Below are 16,978 nucleotides of genomic sequence, written 5' to 3' on the forward strand. Positions count from 1 at the left end.
CAGACCTATTCATTTTCAAAATAGAGAAACAACTCTTTGCTTTTTTTTTCTTTTACAAAAATTGATTACTGCTCGCGAGGCCGAGAAGTCCTTATTACATAGTCTTATTTAAGTCGTCTACTGAAAATTTTCCCGTTAATATAAATTGAAACTAGCACATTTATGTAACTTTCATAGGAAATAATTCATAATTCATGGTATTTTTATTTCATATTTATCTATTTTTTGTATTTTTAACCATCATTTCTTTCCTTGAGAATATTATCTTAAAAAATTCCTACTATGAATTACATAAAGGCTAGAGTAAACATTCGCGCAAATCCTATACCTCGCGTATACAGTACATATGCAAGTAAAGTTTAGTCTTTACTCAGGATTGTGAAATAACGAGGAAATTCGGGACATTTGCATGTCAAAGAAAGACATGTTACAAGACTTTATACGCATTGTGTGAACATGAGACCGTAACATTGGTTTTCTGTAGAATTACTTTCCCAGGACAAGGCAAGGCCCAAGTTCTTTTCCAATTCACCTCAACTTCAGTCAGTCTCCATGGTCTCCGGCCAGGCCAAGGCCAAGAATCAGTGCTGAGGCCGACAGCGAGGAAGGTTTTGAGAGAGGTAGTGCATGTATGTAGTTAAATTAAGCTTCTTAATCTTATTTTAGGAATCAAAGTTGAGGAAGGAAGGGAAATGAATCTGTGAGAGAGATGTGTTTGATTGAGTTAGTAGGCCTATTCAAGGGATATCATATCATTGTCTCATTGTGTTTGCAATTTTGATTGTCACTTGAACACGCTGATTTTGACTCTTTAAGTTCAGGTTGAGACAGTTACAAATAGGTCTAGATCTACAACTACGGTACAAGACAAAATAATAAAATGGAGGTGATGGAAGAACCAGAAGAAGAACACTTGGAAGCCACTGCATCTTTGGTAGCTTCACAGTTACAACCTCAGCTCAGCCCTTGGGATCCTATCAAATGCAAGGATTGGGAATCTCAGAAACCGAGTCAGTTGTGTCTACTTCGAATAAAAAGGTTTGTATCCCAACTTTAGCTTGGTCTTGGAAGAGCTGCTTAAAGTTAAGGGTTAATTCTTCAAGGTGTCTGGACCGGTATTTGTCTTTGTTTGGATAAAAGCATATAGTGTCATTTTTTAGTGATTTTATTACCGACTGGCCTTGTAACCGAGCACATTCATTTACACATATCACATCTGAATTTCCAAAAAATAATTTCTTGTACATTGAACATTTTTCCATTTCTAAAAAAAATAATAAAATAGAATAATGATGGAAAAGAGCTAACAAATTTTCAAAATTTAAGTTGGATCTGTTTCCTAGATATATACATGTAGACAAAATTTGCTGATCAGTGATATTGTTGATTTCCAACTTTGACCACAGAAAACAAACATTAGTCATTACAATATGATACCACCTTAAAGTGACCAAAACATTTGACTTGCAATTGGGAGCTGATATTGTAAAATAGATGAATTAATCTGAGCAAAAATTTTACATCTTTATTTTTGTAGATATTTGTGTATTTATGGTGGAAGTTTCATGAATTCTAAGAAAATATTGTGTTTGATATAATTGAATTCATGAAAAGTGTTCAGTAATACGATCTACTGCCATATAAAATTGGAAGTAGTTAGGTCAACAAGTAGTTAAATCTATGGAATTGAATTTTTTATAATGAATGATCATGAGAATATGGACAAAATTTCTCTTCCATAAAATAAAAGTGAAATTCTGGGAGCAAGATGTTATTTTTTAGGGCACTCTTGCTGATGAAGGTTTGAGTTTTTCATATTCGTTATCACACTGTTACATGTAAAGTAACTAAATTGGAGCTTTATTTGAATACTGACTAAAAATTATTTTTACTATTCACTGCCCATTTCTAGCAGTCCTGTGTTGGATGACACAATTTTGTAGGATAACCAAATATTAATGAGTATTGTGAAAATTGTATCAGCAGAAATATTTTGATCTAAAGGCTCATATTTGAGTTGTGTTTATGAAAAACATACCGGTACATGGTAGAGACAAAAAAACATTACCTTATTAAAATTTGATAGTTAAGCCTATGGACTAAATAATATATTCCACAGTTATAATTTAATCAATTTACAGGACATTTTAAAACATCACATACTATTAAATCTGATGATTTTTCTATTTGAGTTTTGGTTTGCTATGGGGGGGGGGGTCATTAAATTAAAAAAAAATTATTAGTGTATTGTAATGTCTGATATTGTAAAACTTATTGCCTCTTATTCTCTTATTCTCTTTCCAGTTTCCACCTCTTGCTTTCCCTTTTCTTTTGACTTATCCCTATTTCTTTCCCTTTTCTCATCCTTTTCCTCTCCTCTTTCTTCCTAATTTTTCACTCCCCCTATTCTTCATTGGTGACACCTTGTAGTAATTATGTTATGGCTTTTGGCATTTACTTATGATACATTCCTTTTTCATCTGTATTTTATTTAAATATTTATTTGAATATTTTTTTATTATGTTTACTTTATATTTTGTTATGTTTCTATGTAAACAGTCACACATTTCAGTCTTTGACTGCTTGTGATTGTATTTTGATAGTTTTTATTGCAATAAAATCCAATATGATAATAACTTAATTGTTAATTTGTTGGAAAATAGAGTACTGTACTTGTGCAATCATATTTTGTTCAAATCATCACTTCATATTACAGGGACATCATGAACATCTACACTGAGCCACCATTGGGAATGTGCATTGTACCCGAAGAGGATATCACAAGGGTAATGGGAATAATCTTGTTTCTTCCTTTTTTTTTACTCCAAGGGGATTGGTTGGAACTTGCTGGTAACGTTTCTTAGATTGAGTGATTCATTGTGTGTCTTTTCAAATGGTGCTGGAAAGTCAAATTCCTTGAGATTTCACCGACACACATTTTTTTAGGTGTTCATCTACAGAATAAAAGGGAATGATATGGCAAAAGATAATCCTCATCTGAATGATATGGAATTGTAATTCATTTTTAATGTCACTATGTAAGCTATGATTTTTTTCCTATGAATTTAATGCTCTGATGAAAATCATTTTTCAAGTACTAGAAACTATGATAATGGTAAGTTGTTTTAAAGTAACAGTGGTAGTTGACCTCGTCTTACCTTGTAATCAAACTTTGTACTTTGTATTCTTTATTTTTTATTTCAGATACATGCGCTTATAACAGGTCCATTTGATACCCCTTATGAAGGTGGTTTCTTCCACTTCTTTATAAAGTTTCCCCCTGACTACCCTATCAGGCCACCAAGGATCAAGTTAATGACTACTGGAGATGGGGCTGTCAGGTTTAATCCTAACCTCTACAGGAGCGGTAAAGTCTGCCTTAGTATTCTAGGGTGAGTCTTACTCTATAGCACTGAGCAATGGAAGCACAATGCTAGGGGGAGGGGCAATGCCAATGTCAAGTGTGATTCGCCTTTAAAAGATTTATATATATATCTCTCTTGTAAGTTGTAAAATAGTTCTCATAAGTTGTATTAAAAAAGAGTTCTTGTTAAAATGCTTATTGGCAAAGACATCACAAGGGAAAGAATAGACACTCGGTAAAATGATGATATGCTGGGAGTGGGAAATAAAGGGTGCCAAACAGTATTGTATTCGCATTGTCATTTGGGGTTGTGTGTGGGAGAAATGAGAGAGCAATTTTGTCATATCATTGTTTGGCACCCAACAGATACTAACAGAATTGTAATATAGCCTTAAAAGCGGACATACTTTCAACATGCACTCGTCAGAGTAAAATCACAGAATTATAATATATCTTGAGGCCATCACAAACCTTATGATTAGTCTGTGACCCAATTTTATGTGAATAATGAGACATAGAACATCTTGGTGTGGAAAGTTCCAAATCATAGTATGGATGGTAAAATATGTGACTATGCTACCATCCTCATTGGAATAATAAAGTAATATCTAGTCATATTGACGTCATAGCAATTTGAAACCAATTTGGTCTATACTCCATAATAAAAGCTTGCAATTCTCCAAAATTGTTATATTAGAATTCTTACAGATAATTTGAATCTCAAAGAAAACGATACTCTCAGTGAAATTCTCAGAAAATAATAATAATGTAATTTTTTTTTCAAAATCGGATTGTGGACCAGTTGTAAGGTGTGCCGAGGCCTTTAGAGATTTCTTTGAAAGGAGAGGTGGAATTGGATTAGACGATAACCAGATAACCATATATGTAAAAGTGTTTAACTTTTCCTTTTTATGCAAATCCTTCAAGCATTATTTTATCAAGTAGATTTTTAGCAATTTTTTTTTATTCAGAGGGGATATTAAACAGGGGCGTATCCAGGATTTCAAATTAGAGAGGTGCTAAGAGAAAATTTGACATTAGAAGAGGTGTATATGACAAATTTTCGTACCGATATTAATATATATGTATATTATGGATGTTTTTGAAAAATATAGAAGGGACACTCATCCCTTGTTCCCAGCCTGGTTCCGCCACTGTTTGAGGTTGATAGACGTCATTCTATAGTTTGTTTTTTGTATTTTGTGATTTGATTAGTTCGTGTATCTTTTCATTTTGAATCATATTTTGAAATGTGTATGTGTGCATAACTTTGAGACACTGTTTTCTCAATTCCATTCATATTTTTTGTGTGTACTACTTTTTATTGTGTACTAATATTTTATAAATAAAATGAATTGAATTATGTTTTGATTACCAGGGAGCATTTTGATATTACCTAATTTCATTATCCCCTATATCATGTTCATAGAACTTGGAGAGGCCCAGCATGGAGCCCAGCTCAGAGCTTATCTAGTGTGCTCATGTCTATACAATCTCTGATGAATGAGAAACCATATCACAATGAACCAGGATTTGAACAAGTAAGATTTGACATGTTTACATAGAATAGAGCACACATACTATTCTAAATTACAGATGATTCATGCAGAAATATGACAAATATGTAATAATGTAGTGTACACTCTTCTAGATAGGAATGCATGTGTTCATCTGGTTTATTATGATTGCTTTTCATATTTGTAGTCTTATATAAAATTATTCATTATGCATACATGCATGGCCCTGGGAAGCGGGGGTTCTCCAGCACCCCCAGGATTTTCCCAGGGGGTGCTGTGTGTATTATTTTTCATAGGCAGCACCCCCTGGAATTCTGGTAGGTGTGTAAAATTTGAGAAATGTATGGAAAATGACTAACTTTTTTGTGTTGATTTTTTTTTTTTTTTTTTGGTTAAAATTTTAGGGAACCAGAACGACCTGCATTTTTGTAGTGAACGCCCTTTTTTTTCTTTTTTTTGTTGGTTTGTTGAATTTACTTCAGCACCCCCACCCAGGGCCCTGCATACATGTATTAAACTCCAGAGTCCCATTGCATAAAAGTTACCATTATGGTAACCCTACCATACAATGGTAACTTTCCTGAAACCCTTTTTTTTTATTTGCTGTTCATCACCGTTACCATGGTAGTTCATGGTAGGTCATGGCATGGTGGGGACACCAGCAAAAATTTTGAGTCACTTGCCAGGTATTCTGACCTGATTTTAAGGACTGTGCAATTAAACTGATATCGATAGAATAACGCGAGCGCAAAGCTCAAGCTATAAAAATTTATATTCAGACCTAAAAAAAAGGGACATAAGAACCCAATTTTTGTCTCACCTGCATAGCAGTGTGAGATTATAGGCGCCGCTTTTCCGACGGCGGCGGCGGCGTCAACATCAAATCTTAACCTAAGGTTAAGTTTTTGAAATGACAGCATAACTTAGAAAGTATATGGACCTAGTTCATGAAACTTGGCCATAAGATTAATCAAGTATTACTGAACATCCTGCCTGAGATTCATGTCACATGACCAAGGTCAAAGGTCATTTAGGGTCAATGAACTTAGACCATGTTGGGGGAATCAACATCAAAATCTTAACCTAAGGTTAAGTTTTTGAAATGTCATCATAACTTAGAAAATGAATGGACCTAGTTCATGAAACTTGGACATAAGGTTAATCAAGTATCACTGAACATCCTGCATGAGTTTAACGTCACATGACCAAGGTCAAAGGTCATTTAGGGTCAATTAACTTTGGCCGAATTGGGGGTATCTGTTGAATTACCATCATAACTTTGAAAGTTTATGGATCTGATTCATGAAACTTGGGACATAATAGTAATCAAGTATCACTGAACATCCTGTGCAAGTTTCAGGTCACATGATTAAGGTCAAAGGTCATTTAGGCTCAAAGAACTTTGGCCAAATTGGGGGTATTTGTTGAATTACCATCATAACTTTGAAAGTATATTGGTCTAGTTCATTAAACTTGGACATAAGAGTAGGGGAGACTGGGGTTAGTTGGAACATGGGGTAAGTTGAAACATTGTAATTTTCTTTAACGTCTTTAAATAAATTTCTGCAATGCTGCCCTCAATTTATTGTCATTATCAACAGCCATCCACCATATTACAGACAACACATGTGCAACAAGCCTGGTGAAGTTAGAAAGAATTTTTTGTTGTTAACCTTCTGAGTAATTTTTTTCTCTTTCAGAAATGTTTGATTATCTCAGAGAAGTTTATAGATCAAGTTGGCCAGTTTGGGGGTATAATAGACACTTATACCAAGCTACAAAATGAGGTTATTAATATGCCATGGTGAAGTCCCTTTTTTGAGCTGTAAGCTTATAAACGTCAAATGGGCCTCCGGGGTTAGTTGGAACAAAATTGAAGGGGCTAGTTGGAACATGTTCCAACTTACCCCAAACATAATTATGAATAAAAACTTTGGATATGAGAAAAAAATATATAAAGTATTTCACACTCTTCTGAACATGTATTGTATACCATGCTTGTTTTGTTTATCAGTTAGGTCTGATTGTGCATTTAAGGCCTTTTGTAGGCCCCTAATGCAATATTAACCCTTATCAATCTGGGGGGTCAATTTGAGCCCCCCCCCCCCCCGAGAAAATTGTCACTACTCCGTCGCTCAAAATTTGTTTACTACACTGCTCGCTGACTTTTTACTTTCAAGTCTTGCGCATCATTTGAGACCAAATTTGCGATGCCCGTGTGTGCGGTTTCAAATTACGCAACATTTTGTACGTGTTCGGACCCAAAATTGTTCAAAAACCGTGATTCCATGTACAAGGTCAATGCAAATTGTGTTTTTCAACCAAAAGTCATAAATGTATGATTATTTTTTTACTTTTGTTGGTTCAAATAGATTCATTTTATGCTATTTATGATCGCAAAAGAGTCCCGACAAAGTTCATCAGAAAAAACAAAGGTTCGAAAGAACTAAAATAAGTAAGAAATTATATTTTTTGTGGATATTTGTTATAAATGTGAAAAATGATACTCTCACCAAAAATTAACATTCTACTAGCTTAATAAATAGAGTTAAAGGCAAAAACATACACAAAAAAACAAATTTAGGGCAAATTTCATATGCTTATTTGCATAATTAATTAATGAAAAAAGTATGAAAAATTAATTTTTGTCTTATAAATTTGATGCAGAAGTACATGAAATTGCTGATAGTACACTTAATTGCATGTAAAATCAAACGCACCCAAATATGTGGAATTCTACTACACAGTCTGCTTGCGTGAGTGGCTGTATAATAGAAAACATAAAGTTCAACGAATCCACACTTAAATATTTTTAACTTGAATAAAATAAAGCAAATAGGCTAAAACCATGTAATATTACAGTTTTAAGTAGTTTTAGTATAAGTCTTAATTGACCATGCAGTGTTCCAACTTACCCCATACCATGTTCCAACTTACCTCGTATTGGGGTAAGTTGGAACGTTTGCGATGGTCTTGTTCAAGGTGGATTTTTTCAGTAACCATAATAGAGTTAAACATTTAATGGGGTACATTTGAAGCCCTTAGATATATGCTTCAAACTGATATATTGATTGTTTCTTGAATAAAATCTATTTGGATTTTACAGCCATTTTTGTCAAAAATGTTCCAACTAACCCCGGTCTCCCCTAATCAAGTATCACTGAACATCCTGTGCGCATTTCAGGTCACATGACCAAGTTCAAAGGTCAATGAACTTTGGCCGAATGGGGGTATCTGTTGAATTACCATCATAACTTTGAAAGTTTATGGATCTGATTCATGAAACTTGGACATAAGAGTAATCAAGTATCACTGCACATCCTGTGCAAGTTTCAGGTCACATGATCAAGGTCAAAGGTCATATAAGATCAATGACCTTTGGCCAAATTGGGGGTATTTGTTGAATTACCATCATATCTCTGTAAGTGTATTGGTCTAGTTCATAAAACGTGGACAGCACTGCTGCTATATTGAATTGCATGATGCAGGTGAGACCGCCAGAGGCATTCCACTTGTTGTAATTATGATACGTATTGTCTCTCTAGCAAGCAATGCGAGCGCAAAGCACGAACTGAAATTTTTGTATATTGACTTAGAAAAGAGACATTTTAAAGACTATTTTTAGGAATTTATGAAGAGCATACATATCACAACATAGTCATCTAAAGCGAGTCGCTGATTTTGTTAAAAATACACCTAAAACATGCATGGCATGAAGCACTTTTTGTAGTTATTGTAATTATTAACATGATACATATCTCACTAATAAAAAAAATGCAAGCGCGAGCTGAACATTTTTGATATTCAGACCTACAAAAAGGACATTAAAAGCAAATTTTTGTAATCATAATACGTATCTGTCTCTCTAAACAAAAAATGTGAGCGTGAAGAGCGAGCTGACATTTTTGTATTTATTTACCCCAAACAGAAACATTTTCAGGACTATTTCTTAGGATTGATTTTTTTTTTTTTTTCCTACTATATAGTCTTATGTTTTTTGCCATCACACCTAGCGGATTACAATATCAGTTACACCATATGTGTATTTATATATATTTTTTCATATACATTTCTTTTTTTAAATATTTATATACATATCACTTATAGATACATATTTACACTTACATTCTCTTAGTTTGTTTAATGCTTTATCATAGATACTTATATGTCTTTTGCACATTATCAGTTGTTCCCCCATCCTTTTCCTTTTTTCCCCACTCTTATGCACCAGTTTATTATGCCTTTCTTTGTAACCTGTTTGACCCACCTCTCACTAATTCTCTTGTTATTCACCTCTTCCTCATACCCTCTATCACTGTTTTGTTCCAGATCCTGTTTGATGTTGCCTGCCTCATTATCTTAATCCCTCTTGGCTTGAGGTCTTTTACTGGCCTTACACTAACTTCCCTTTGTGTCTACCTACTCCTTTTCTTTCATCCCCTTCACTAACCTGATTGGTCTTCTCTACTCACTAATGCCCCTTTTGTCTCCTTGTTTCTAGTGTTGCTGTAGCTTGTCTGTGGTCTATATTATGGTTGTTCCACTTTATATGTTTGTCATTTTGCCTCCGACGAAGATTCTGCTAGGATCAAAAGCTTAGGCCCCTTTTGACTTTCTGATTAATGAAGAGCATACATATCTCACAATAGTCATCTAATGCGAGCGCCAAGGGCTTTGCTGATTTTGTTAGAATTATACAAAAACACATGCATGACATGAAGAACTTTTTGTAGTCATTGTAATCATGAACATGATACGTATTACTATTTCAATAATCAAAAATTGCTAGCGCAAAGTGCGAGCTGAACATTTTTGAAATTCAGACCTGAAGAGGGGCATTCAACGCTTGTTTGTATGAATTAATCAAGACCATATGTTTTTCAATAACCAAATGATGCGAGCGCAAAGCACGAGCTGAAATTTTTTAAAATTCATCCAAGAAAAAGGGACATTTTACGGACTGTTTTTAGGACTCGGAATTCATGAAGCATGGACGTAAATGTTAAATATTAATACCTAAAAAGGGGCATTCACTTTAAGTAGTCATGAAAAAGAAGCATAGGCCTATGTCACTACATAAAACAATAACTTGAAGGGCGAGGAAATATGTTTGGTACATTTTGAATTGAAAACGGGATGTTTTAGTACGGCAGGATTATATATCTCATTAAACAGACAAGTCCATCCCAACAAAAAGTTGATTTGTATAAAAAGAGAAAATTCAACAAGCATAATACTGAAAATTTCATCAAAATCAGATGTAAAATGAGAAAGTTATGACATTTTAAAGTTTCGCTTAATTTCACAAAACAGTTATATGCACATCCTGGTTGGTATGCAAATGAGGAGACTGATGATGTCATCCACTGACTATATCTTTTGTATTCTATTATATGAAATATCAAATATTCTAATTTTCTCCTCATTGTCAAGTGAAACAATGATTAATTCCTCCCTGAACATGTGGAATTAGCACTGTTTAATAATATATGGTTCAGTCAAGTTGGTCCTTGTTGTCAAATCTGTAAATAAAATGAAATATTTTATAATTCAAACAATAAAAATACAAAAGAAATAGTGAGTGATGGACATCATCGACTGACTAATTCGCATGGCACTGAGTTGTGCATATCACTGTTTTGAGAAAAATAAGTGAAACTTTAAAATGCCATAACTTTCTTATTTTACATCTGATTTTGATGAAATTTTCAGGATTTTGATAGTTTGATTTTTCTCTATATATTCAAATCAACATTTTTCTGGGGTGGACTTGACCTTTAAACAGACAATGCGAGAACCCGGAATGATGAACACAGGCCCTAAGCAAAATTATGTTTCATAGAGTTATCTAGAAAATATCTAATATAATGTAATATAGCATAATATAATATACAATGATTTCTTCTCCACCAATATGTTTCTTATTCTTTCTCCCTCTTTTCCCTGTTTTTTTGTTTTTTTGGCCAGCTGGTTGGGGGAGGGCAGTGGGATCAGAAGTTCCTTGCGAGTCTTAACTTAGGAAGAGAACGTCATATTCATGATCATCATTGGCTTTCGAACATCTGAAATATTTAATGCAGAATATGAATTTCAGTATTGGTGATCAGGCTTTGAGACGATTTGAATCAATCTTTCAAGTCATAGCCATCAGTTTATTATTGGCAATGAGCTATTTTCCATCCACTCAATAGCTCTTGTCATCCTGCAAGGATCTCTGCTAGGCCCCATCTTGTTTACCCTGTACACCATATATACTTTGCCACCAGAATCTGTAATCAAGAAAATATGTCATGATATGATAATCCATAACTGTATATTACCTTTAGAAGGTGTGATTCCGACCACTTATTAAAATGTTGGGGTGTATGAAAATAATATTTGTATATCAGCTGTCAAAGGTGGTCTGAATGTAAGCTTATGTAACTGAACTGTGGAAATATTTTCTGAAGTTGTCCGTTTAGTTATTTACTAATGATTAAAAAATAAAACAATACAATTCTGTATTTTTATTTATAGGAACGTCATCCAGGTGATTGTCAGAGATATAATGATTGTATCCGTCATGAAACTATCAGAGTAGCAGTTTGTGATATGATTGAACATCCTAGTAAACACATACCACCTGAACTACAGTAAGTATTCAAATACAACATTGATGTTATTTGAGTTTTACATGTACATGGACCCCTAACATAATTTATTATGCCCCTGCAGAAGAAAAAACGTGTTATTATAAAGTGTTCTCCATTTGTTCTCCGTCTGTTCTTTCATCCATCCCTTGAATTAGTTTTAGTTGATTTTTACATTTTGATATGTGGATAGATAACACCAAAATACAAATCAACTTTGTATTTGGAGTTGTTGGTCAAAGGTCATAGCTCATGTATGTAAATTGATTTTCGTGTGGTAACTTTTAAAGAATGGATGCATAACATGCATTTTTAATATTTTGATGTATGGGTAGATGACATTCGAATACAGATCGAGTTCAAACTCAGAGTCCGCAGGTCGAAGGTCAAATTTATGGCTCATTATTATACCAGGTATTAAAATTCATTTCTGCACAGTAATTTAAAGTGCTAAACAGATTTTAAACTTGTTGTGTATAGGTAGATGACATTAATATACAGGTTAAGCCCAAGTGTCCAAAGGTCAAAAGACAAATCTCATAATGTATACAAAATTCTCTCTGTGTAAAGAAGGGAAATTTTTGTCCTATAAATACAATAGTTCTCAGATTTCTTATAACTGTTTTTTTCTGAGGAGGACTGTGTCTGTAAATAAAAAAAACTCATTGTTTGTTATTAAACTTTTATTAGAATTTACTAGTATTTTGACAATAGAGGTTAGAAGAAGAATGAATTGTCTTTGTCACTTAGCAAAAATACTATAAAGGTAGGCCTACTTATTGTAAATGAAATTGAAATACATGTACTTTGGCTTTAGTTTTCTGTTTTATCATTTTATTTCCTTTAATATTATGAAATTTTGATTTTTTTTTTTCTCCAGGCAAGTAAACCGGACATCATTTCCTGATTTTTATGACTATTATGTTACCACGGTACAGGAGAGGATGCATCTAACAGGCCAGCCTATGCAGGTAAATATGTCATTTTACAAGGAAACTTTGCTTTGCTGGTAAAGTAAGAGTTATAAAATCTCATGTACGTCTATCATGTATGATTTTTATACCAACCATCTTACCTTTCATTGAAATTAACTTATGAATTGTATTAGAATAAATTAAACCAAGAAAATAATATGCAGCACTTGGAGACATAAATTGAAATAAGTGTTATATTAATGTTGGATATCGTTATTAAGTGACAGAGCTGCCAACCATTACGTTTTTGCCGTAATCATTACGTTTTTTCATTCAAATTACGGCATTATGTTTTTTCTTTTCAAATTACGTTTTTTGACAATTTTGATAATGTGTGTACATAATTGTATATATGTGGAGTGCGTGTTGAGCCCGAGATGAGCCTGGTACTTGCGCGTGCGTAGTCGCCCGCCAGCCGGTTTTCCAACGCACTTTAATAATTTGATAGCGTGCACGCACATATACGTTAGTTGAATATGCGAGCGGCATGCATGGTACGAATCGCGATGTATAGCGACTGGTAAATACGTCTGTAAGGATGATGACGTCATCCAAGATGGCAACTTACGATGACAAACGAAAGGATCGAGGATGATTATGTTTTGATCATCATTTGAAAGGAAATAACAGTAACTGCGGTTTAAGGTACGATATTTCTGAATTTCATATATTTTATCTTAAATTTGCATGTAATTTCTTTCCTATAAAGTGATGTTTTATGTACAAAAAAACGATCCGAAAATCAGATTTCCGCCGTATGTTAGATCTAACGTTACTGCTAATACGTTGTCTTTACGCACGGGCCAACACTCTTCAGGTGAGTGGAGCCAACGTTTGTTCTTGCAGTGCAGAGCGAGGAGTACGATGAATTGGGTAGGGTAATTCCCCAAATGTAGTAAGAGAAGAGTCAATTTGTAATAGAGGGGGATTTGGAGGTTTGAGGGAAATTATTATTCCATTTGCAAAATTTTACAAAAATACTCATCATATATATTGAAGATTGAATCATCAAAAGATATTTTTCATATACTTTAAAATTAATTGTAGTGATAAAGAAATGAAATTTTGAGGCTATTTTCTTGAATTGATTAATATCAATTCCCTTCGGATAACGGTACTGTCTGGTTAATTTTCATCAACTCGTATCAAACAAATACGATGAATTCGGCTTTGAAAAGACCTGGAAAGCTCTTCATTGTCCCCTGAAGTAATAATTCTGGGTGATATTCAACATTTATTGATAGTTTCACAAGTCATGATTTATACTAGAGAGATGTCCTACTGCCTTTGGAATTCATTAAAAAAGTCGGCACTTGAGCATTCAGTTTAGCAGGAATGGGAAGATTTCTTCTCCGGTTCTGGCGGCCTAGATGTCTGCTCTAGACTATAGTGCTGTCACTGCTGGGGATGATTGAGTATGCGTGCAGTGTGATTGAGGCTGAGCTGTGCACATCGTGAAGTGATTTACGATGGGACTTTTGTGGAATGATTTCAACTTCTTATCTAAAGATCTATTTGAATTTTAGATTAGATTGATTTATGAATAATTTTTCTATATTTGTGGAATGTTACATGTACACTTCCATTTTATGACACTTTAATTTTAAACTAAAAGGGTACTGTTTGGCAAAAACAATGTTACTTGGGAAGAGAAGTCTGAATTGATGTCAACTTTTTTTTTATTTCTCTTAGTCTACAATTTGGTAGTTTTGTCAGGAAACTCAACATAAAACAAAGAATTATTTTAGAAGTGGAAAGGAAGCCCCAGAAAAATGGAGCCCTAAAAATGTTCACCAGAACTGATTTTGGTGCCCCTGAAAGAATTTTTCTCGACAGATCTTCACTTTGATAAGTGCCGGAGTAGGTTGCACTATAAAATGAAAGGCCTACTTGTCATTTTTAGAAAAATTTGCCTAGGTGCCCATTTGACTAGAATAAAAGTGGCCTTCATGCACTTTAGAATGGCCTTGATACCCCTTAAAATTTTGGGGCATCCAAGGCCACTTTGCCGGTTGCCCCAAGCTGAAAGTGCCCATTTAAAAATGGCCTTGCCCCTCTCAATTCTTAATTCAAGCCCTGCTACTGACTTAATTAAAGTTGGTAGATTATATCAAACAGCCCAAGACTAAGGGTCCAATTTGTAACACTCCGTTACTTAGCCCAGACTAGGCCTAGAGATTAACTTTTTTTAAATTGTTCACTGCATACATACTTTTTGCATTGGATGTTTGTCGCATGTGGTTTTAAGGTTCGTTTTGACACATTCCTTTTTTTTTGTTGGAAATTCCTTTTTTTGGCCATAATGATTCCTTTTTTTGCTTGCACAAGGTTGGCAGCTCTGTCTGATTAATCATTTCTATTGGATTTTTATCTCACTGCATACTAAAATTTGACATTGCTTTATAGTTTTGTGAATGTTAAATGTTTAACATGTTAACAAATGATAATTTGCCAAATTCCGTTAGTGAGGTTTCTTTTAATGTTTGCACAAATTTTCATTAGAACTAAGGTAATGTATATTTTTTTAAATCTCTAATATATATTTTAATGATTGCCTTGATTTGTTCTTAGGATCCATTTGGTGAGAAGAGAGGAATGTTTGACTACACAACTCTCCTGAAGAGACTCAAAGCCATCAAAGAAATTCTAGATGAAGCTGCCCAAATGGAAGTATCTTCAGACTCAGAAAGCAGTGGAGGGTCAGACCTAGATACCAAGCTCTCTGGACCAGATACAAGTAGTTGATATTTGAGAGAAATCTGTTCTCAAACTCATCTACATGTGTCATGGTCAAGCAGTTTACAAATTGGTGAAGCTGGAAAAAAACAGTGACAGAAAATAATTATGTATGGAAACCATTGGTAAATTGTATAGGCTGCTACTACATGTAGCTTCCTTATTTGTTTAACAGACCTTGGCTGCATCTTGAATTCAGCTTACTACATCATGGTTAGAACAAGGCCTTAAAGGTCTAATACCAATGTATTAAATTATGAAGAAAAAGTGAAATCTTTTCTATGTAGTATTGAAGCAAGAAAGCTAAATCTCTGCAGTAGAAAGAATGAGTTGGGTGAAATTCTTTTTGAAAATATTCTCAACATAATATGAGTTCAGCAGGGAAGCGATTTCCAAGGTTATTTTGATGCAGGAGTTACCTTGTTTGTTTATATATTACTTGCCAAATACAATTATCTGTTTTCCTTTGTTTGTTTTTTCCCCCTTTTTCTCATTTAGATATGAAGACTGCCATTTTTTTATAAGAAGATAATAACATATAGATATATGGATGACTTTTTGATCATTTTTTCAGAATTATTGAACTAAAGGTGTGCTTTTTATAGTCAAGGACAAAATGAGGATATTTTTTCTTTTTCTTAAATTTGATTTGTGAAGAATAACTTTAAGGTCAATCTTATGCATTTAAATCTGAAATGATGAATTATTACAGACACCTACACCCTTTTTTTGCCTAGACAAAGAAAATGTGTAGTCTGCCTCAGCCCAAAAAGGCGTTTACCGGAGGCATCGGCCCAGATTTAACAAAATAGTTTTAAACAGGAGGGGTATAAAACAAAAGACTAAGCAGATTGTATGCAATTGCACTTGATGCAACATGTGCACTGAGAAAGGTCCAAAATTAAATGTGTGATTTTTGCTTAGGGGTCTAAAGATGAACAATACACTAAATTAGGGCACTAAATATGAGCACAATGATGCATGAAATCTGTGTAATCCATGGTACCCCCTCCTGGTTTAAATTTCTTTTGTGAATTCAGCTCATTATGTTTTTGGGTTGTCTATCAGTATGCCTGTCCACCTGTCTGCCCTACTTTCATTCGCGTGATTTCTAAAGATTTCTCAAGAACCGTTTAGGAGATTCAATTCAAACTTGGTTCATGTATTTATAGGAGTGGCAATGATCTAACTACTTTGGGGTTATGAGGTCAAAGGTCCAAGAGGTCATTATATACCAGACAAAATCTTGTTCTTGCGATAACTAAAGAAAACGTTTTAGGGTTCCACTTCAAACGTAGCTGATATATGCATATATGAACTTAAGAAGGATATGATCTGATTACAGTTTGGGGTTAAAGGTTGCGTGGGTCATTACATACCATTGAAATATCTTATATTCACAATAACTAAAGCACCTTTTGAGGGTTCAAATTCAAATATGACTAATGTATGCAAATAGGGAGGATAGTGAAGTTGGGGGTCATGAGTTCAAAGGTCATATAATATTTTATACATTGAAATATATTGTTCTTACAATATAACTGGACAACTGCTTAAGCGATCGACTTTAAACCTCGTTCATGTATCCATATGTTAATGGCAAAGATCTGATTACATGTTGGGATCTTAACCCTAAAACCGGGGGGGGGGGGGGGGGGGGGGGGGTTGAATCAACCTCCCCCCCCCCCTTCAACATTTTTAGAGACCATTCCGCTGTGCGAAATTTTTTGACCGTGGTTAGACATGCCAACCGTTCCC

At 34.2% G+C, this 16,978-nt stretch overlaps 1 protein-coding gene across 4 annotated transcripts; it reads left to right on the forward strand.

Moving 5' to 3' along the window:
- Positions 1–368: 368 nt before the first annotated feature.
- LOC129256857 (ubiquitin-conjugating enzyme E2 Z-like) lies at positions 369–16,626 on the forward strand. Of its 4 annotated transcripts, none has more exons than XM_064097522.1 (8): positions 369–629; positions 822–1,038; positions 2,717–2,786; positions 3,205–3,392; positions 4,794–4,905; positions 11,398–11,513; positions 12,391–12,481; positions 15,056–16,626. In XM_064097522.1, the coding sequence occupies exons 2-8, from the start codon at positions 881–883 to the stop codon at positions 15,227–15,229; spliced, it is 909 nt and encodes a 302-aa protein (XP_063953592.1). In that variant the 5' UTR covers positions 369–629; positions 822–880; the 3' UTR covers positions 15,230–16,626. The 4 variants fall into 4 exon arrangements, with proteins under 4 accessions (XP_063953592.1, XP_054751030.1, XP_054751028.1 ...); XM_054895055.2 differs by having other exon boundaries at positions 389–620; positions 15,056–16,483; XM_054895053.2 differs by having other exon boundaries at positions 528–620; positions 817–1,038; positions 15,056–15,324.
- The last annotated feature ends 352 nt before the right edge of the window (positions 16,627–16,978 follow it).

Source organism: Lytechinus pictus, chromosome 3 (assembly GCF_037042905.1).
Source record: "Lytechinus pictus isolate F3 Inbred chromosome 3, Lp3.0, whole genome shotgun sequence".
Lineage (NCBI taxonomy): Eukaryota > Metazoa > Echinodermata > Echinoidea > Temnopleuroida > Toxopneustidae > Lytechinus > Lytechinus pictus.

What these genes read in the sequence shown, in the direction of transcription:
- LOC129256857 (XM_064097522.1), top strand. Translation starts at nt 881, where the DNA reads ATGGAGGTGATGGAAGAACCAGAAGAAGAACACTTGGAAGCCACTGCA. An exon ending in TGTCTACTTCGAATAAAAAG is followed by an intron (nt 1,039 to 2,716) that starts GTTTGTATCCCA and finishes TTCATATTACAG; the next exon opens with GGACATCATGAACATCTACA. An exon ending in GTCTGCCTTAGTATTCTAGG is followed by an intron (nt 3,393 to 4,793) that starts GTGAGTCTTACT and finishes TCATGTTCATAG; the next exon opens with AACTTGGAGAGGCCCAGCAT.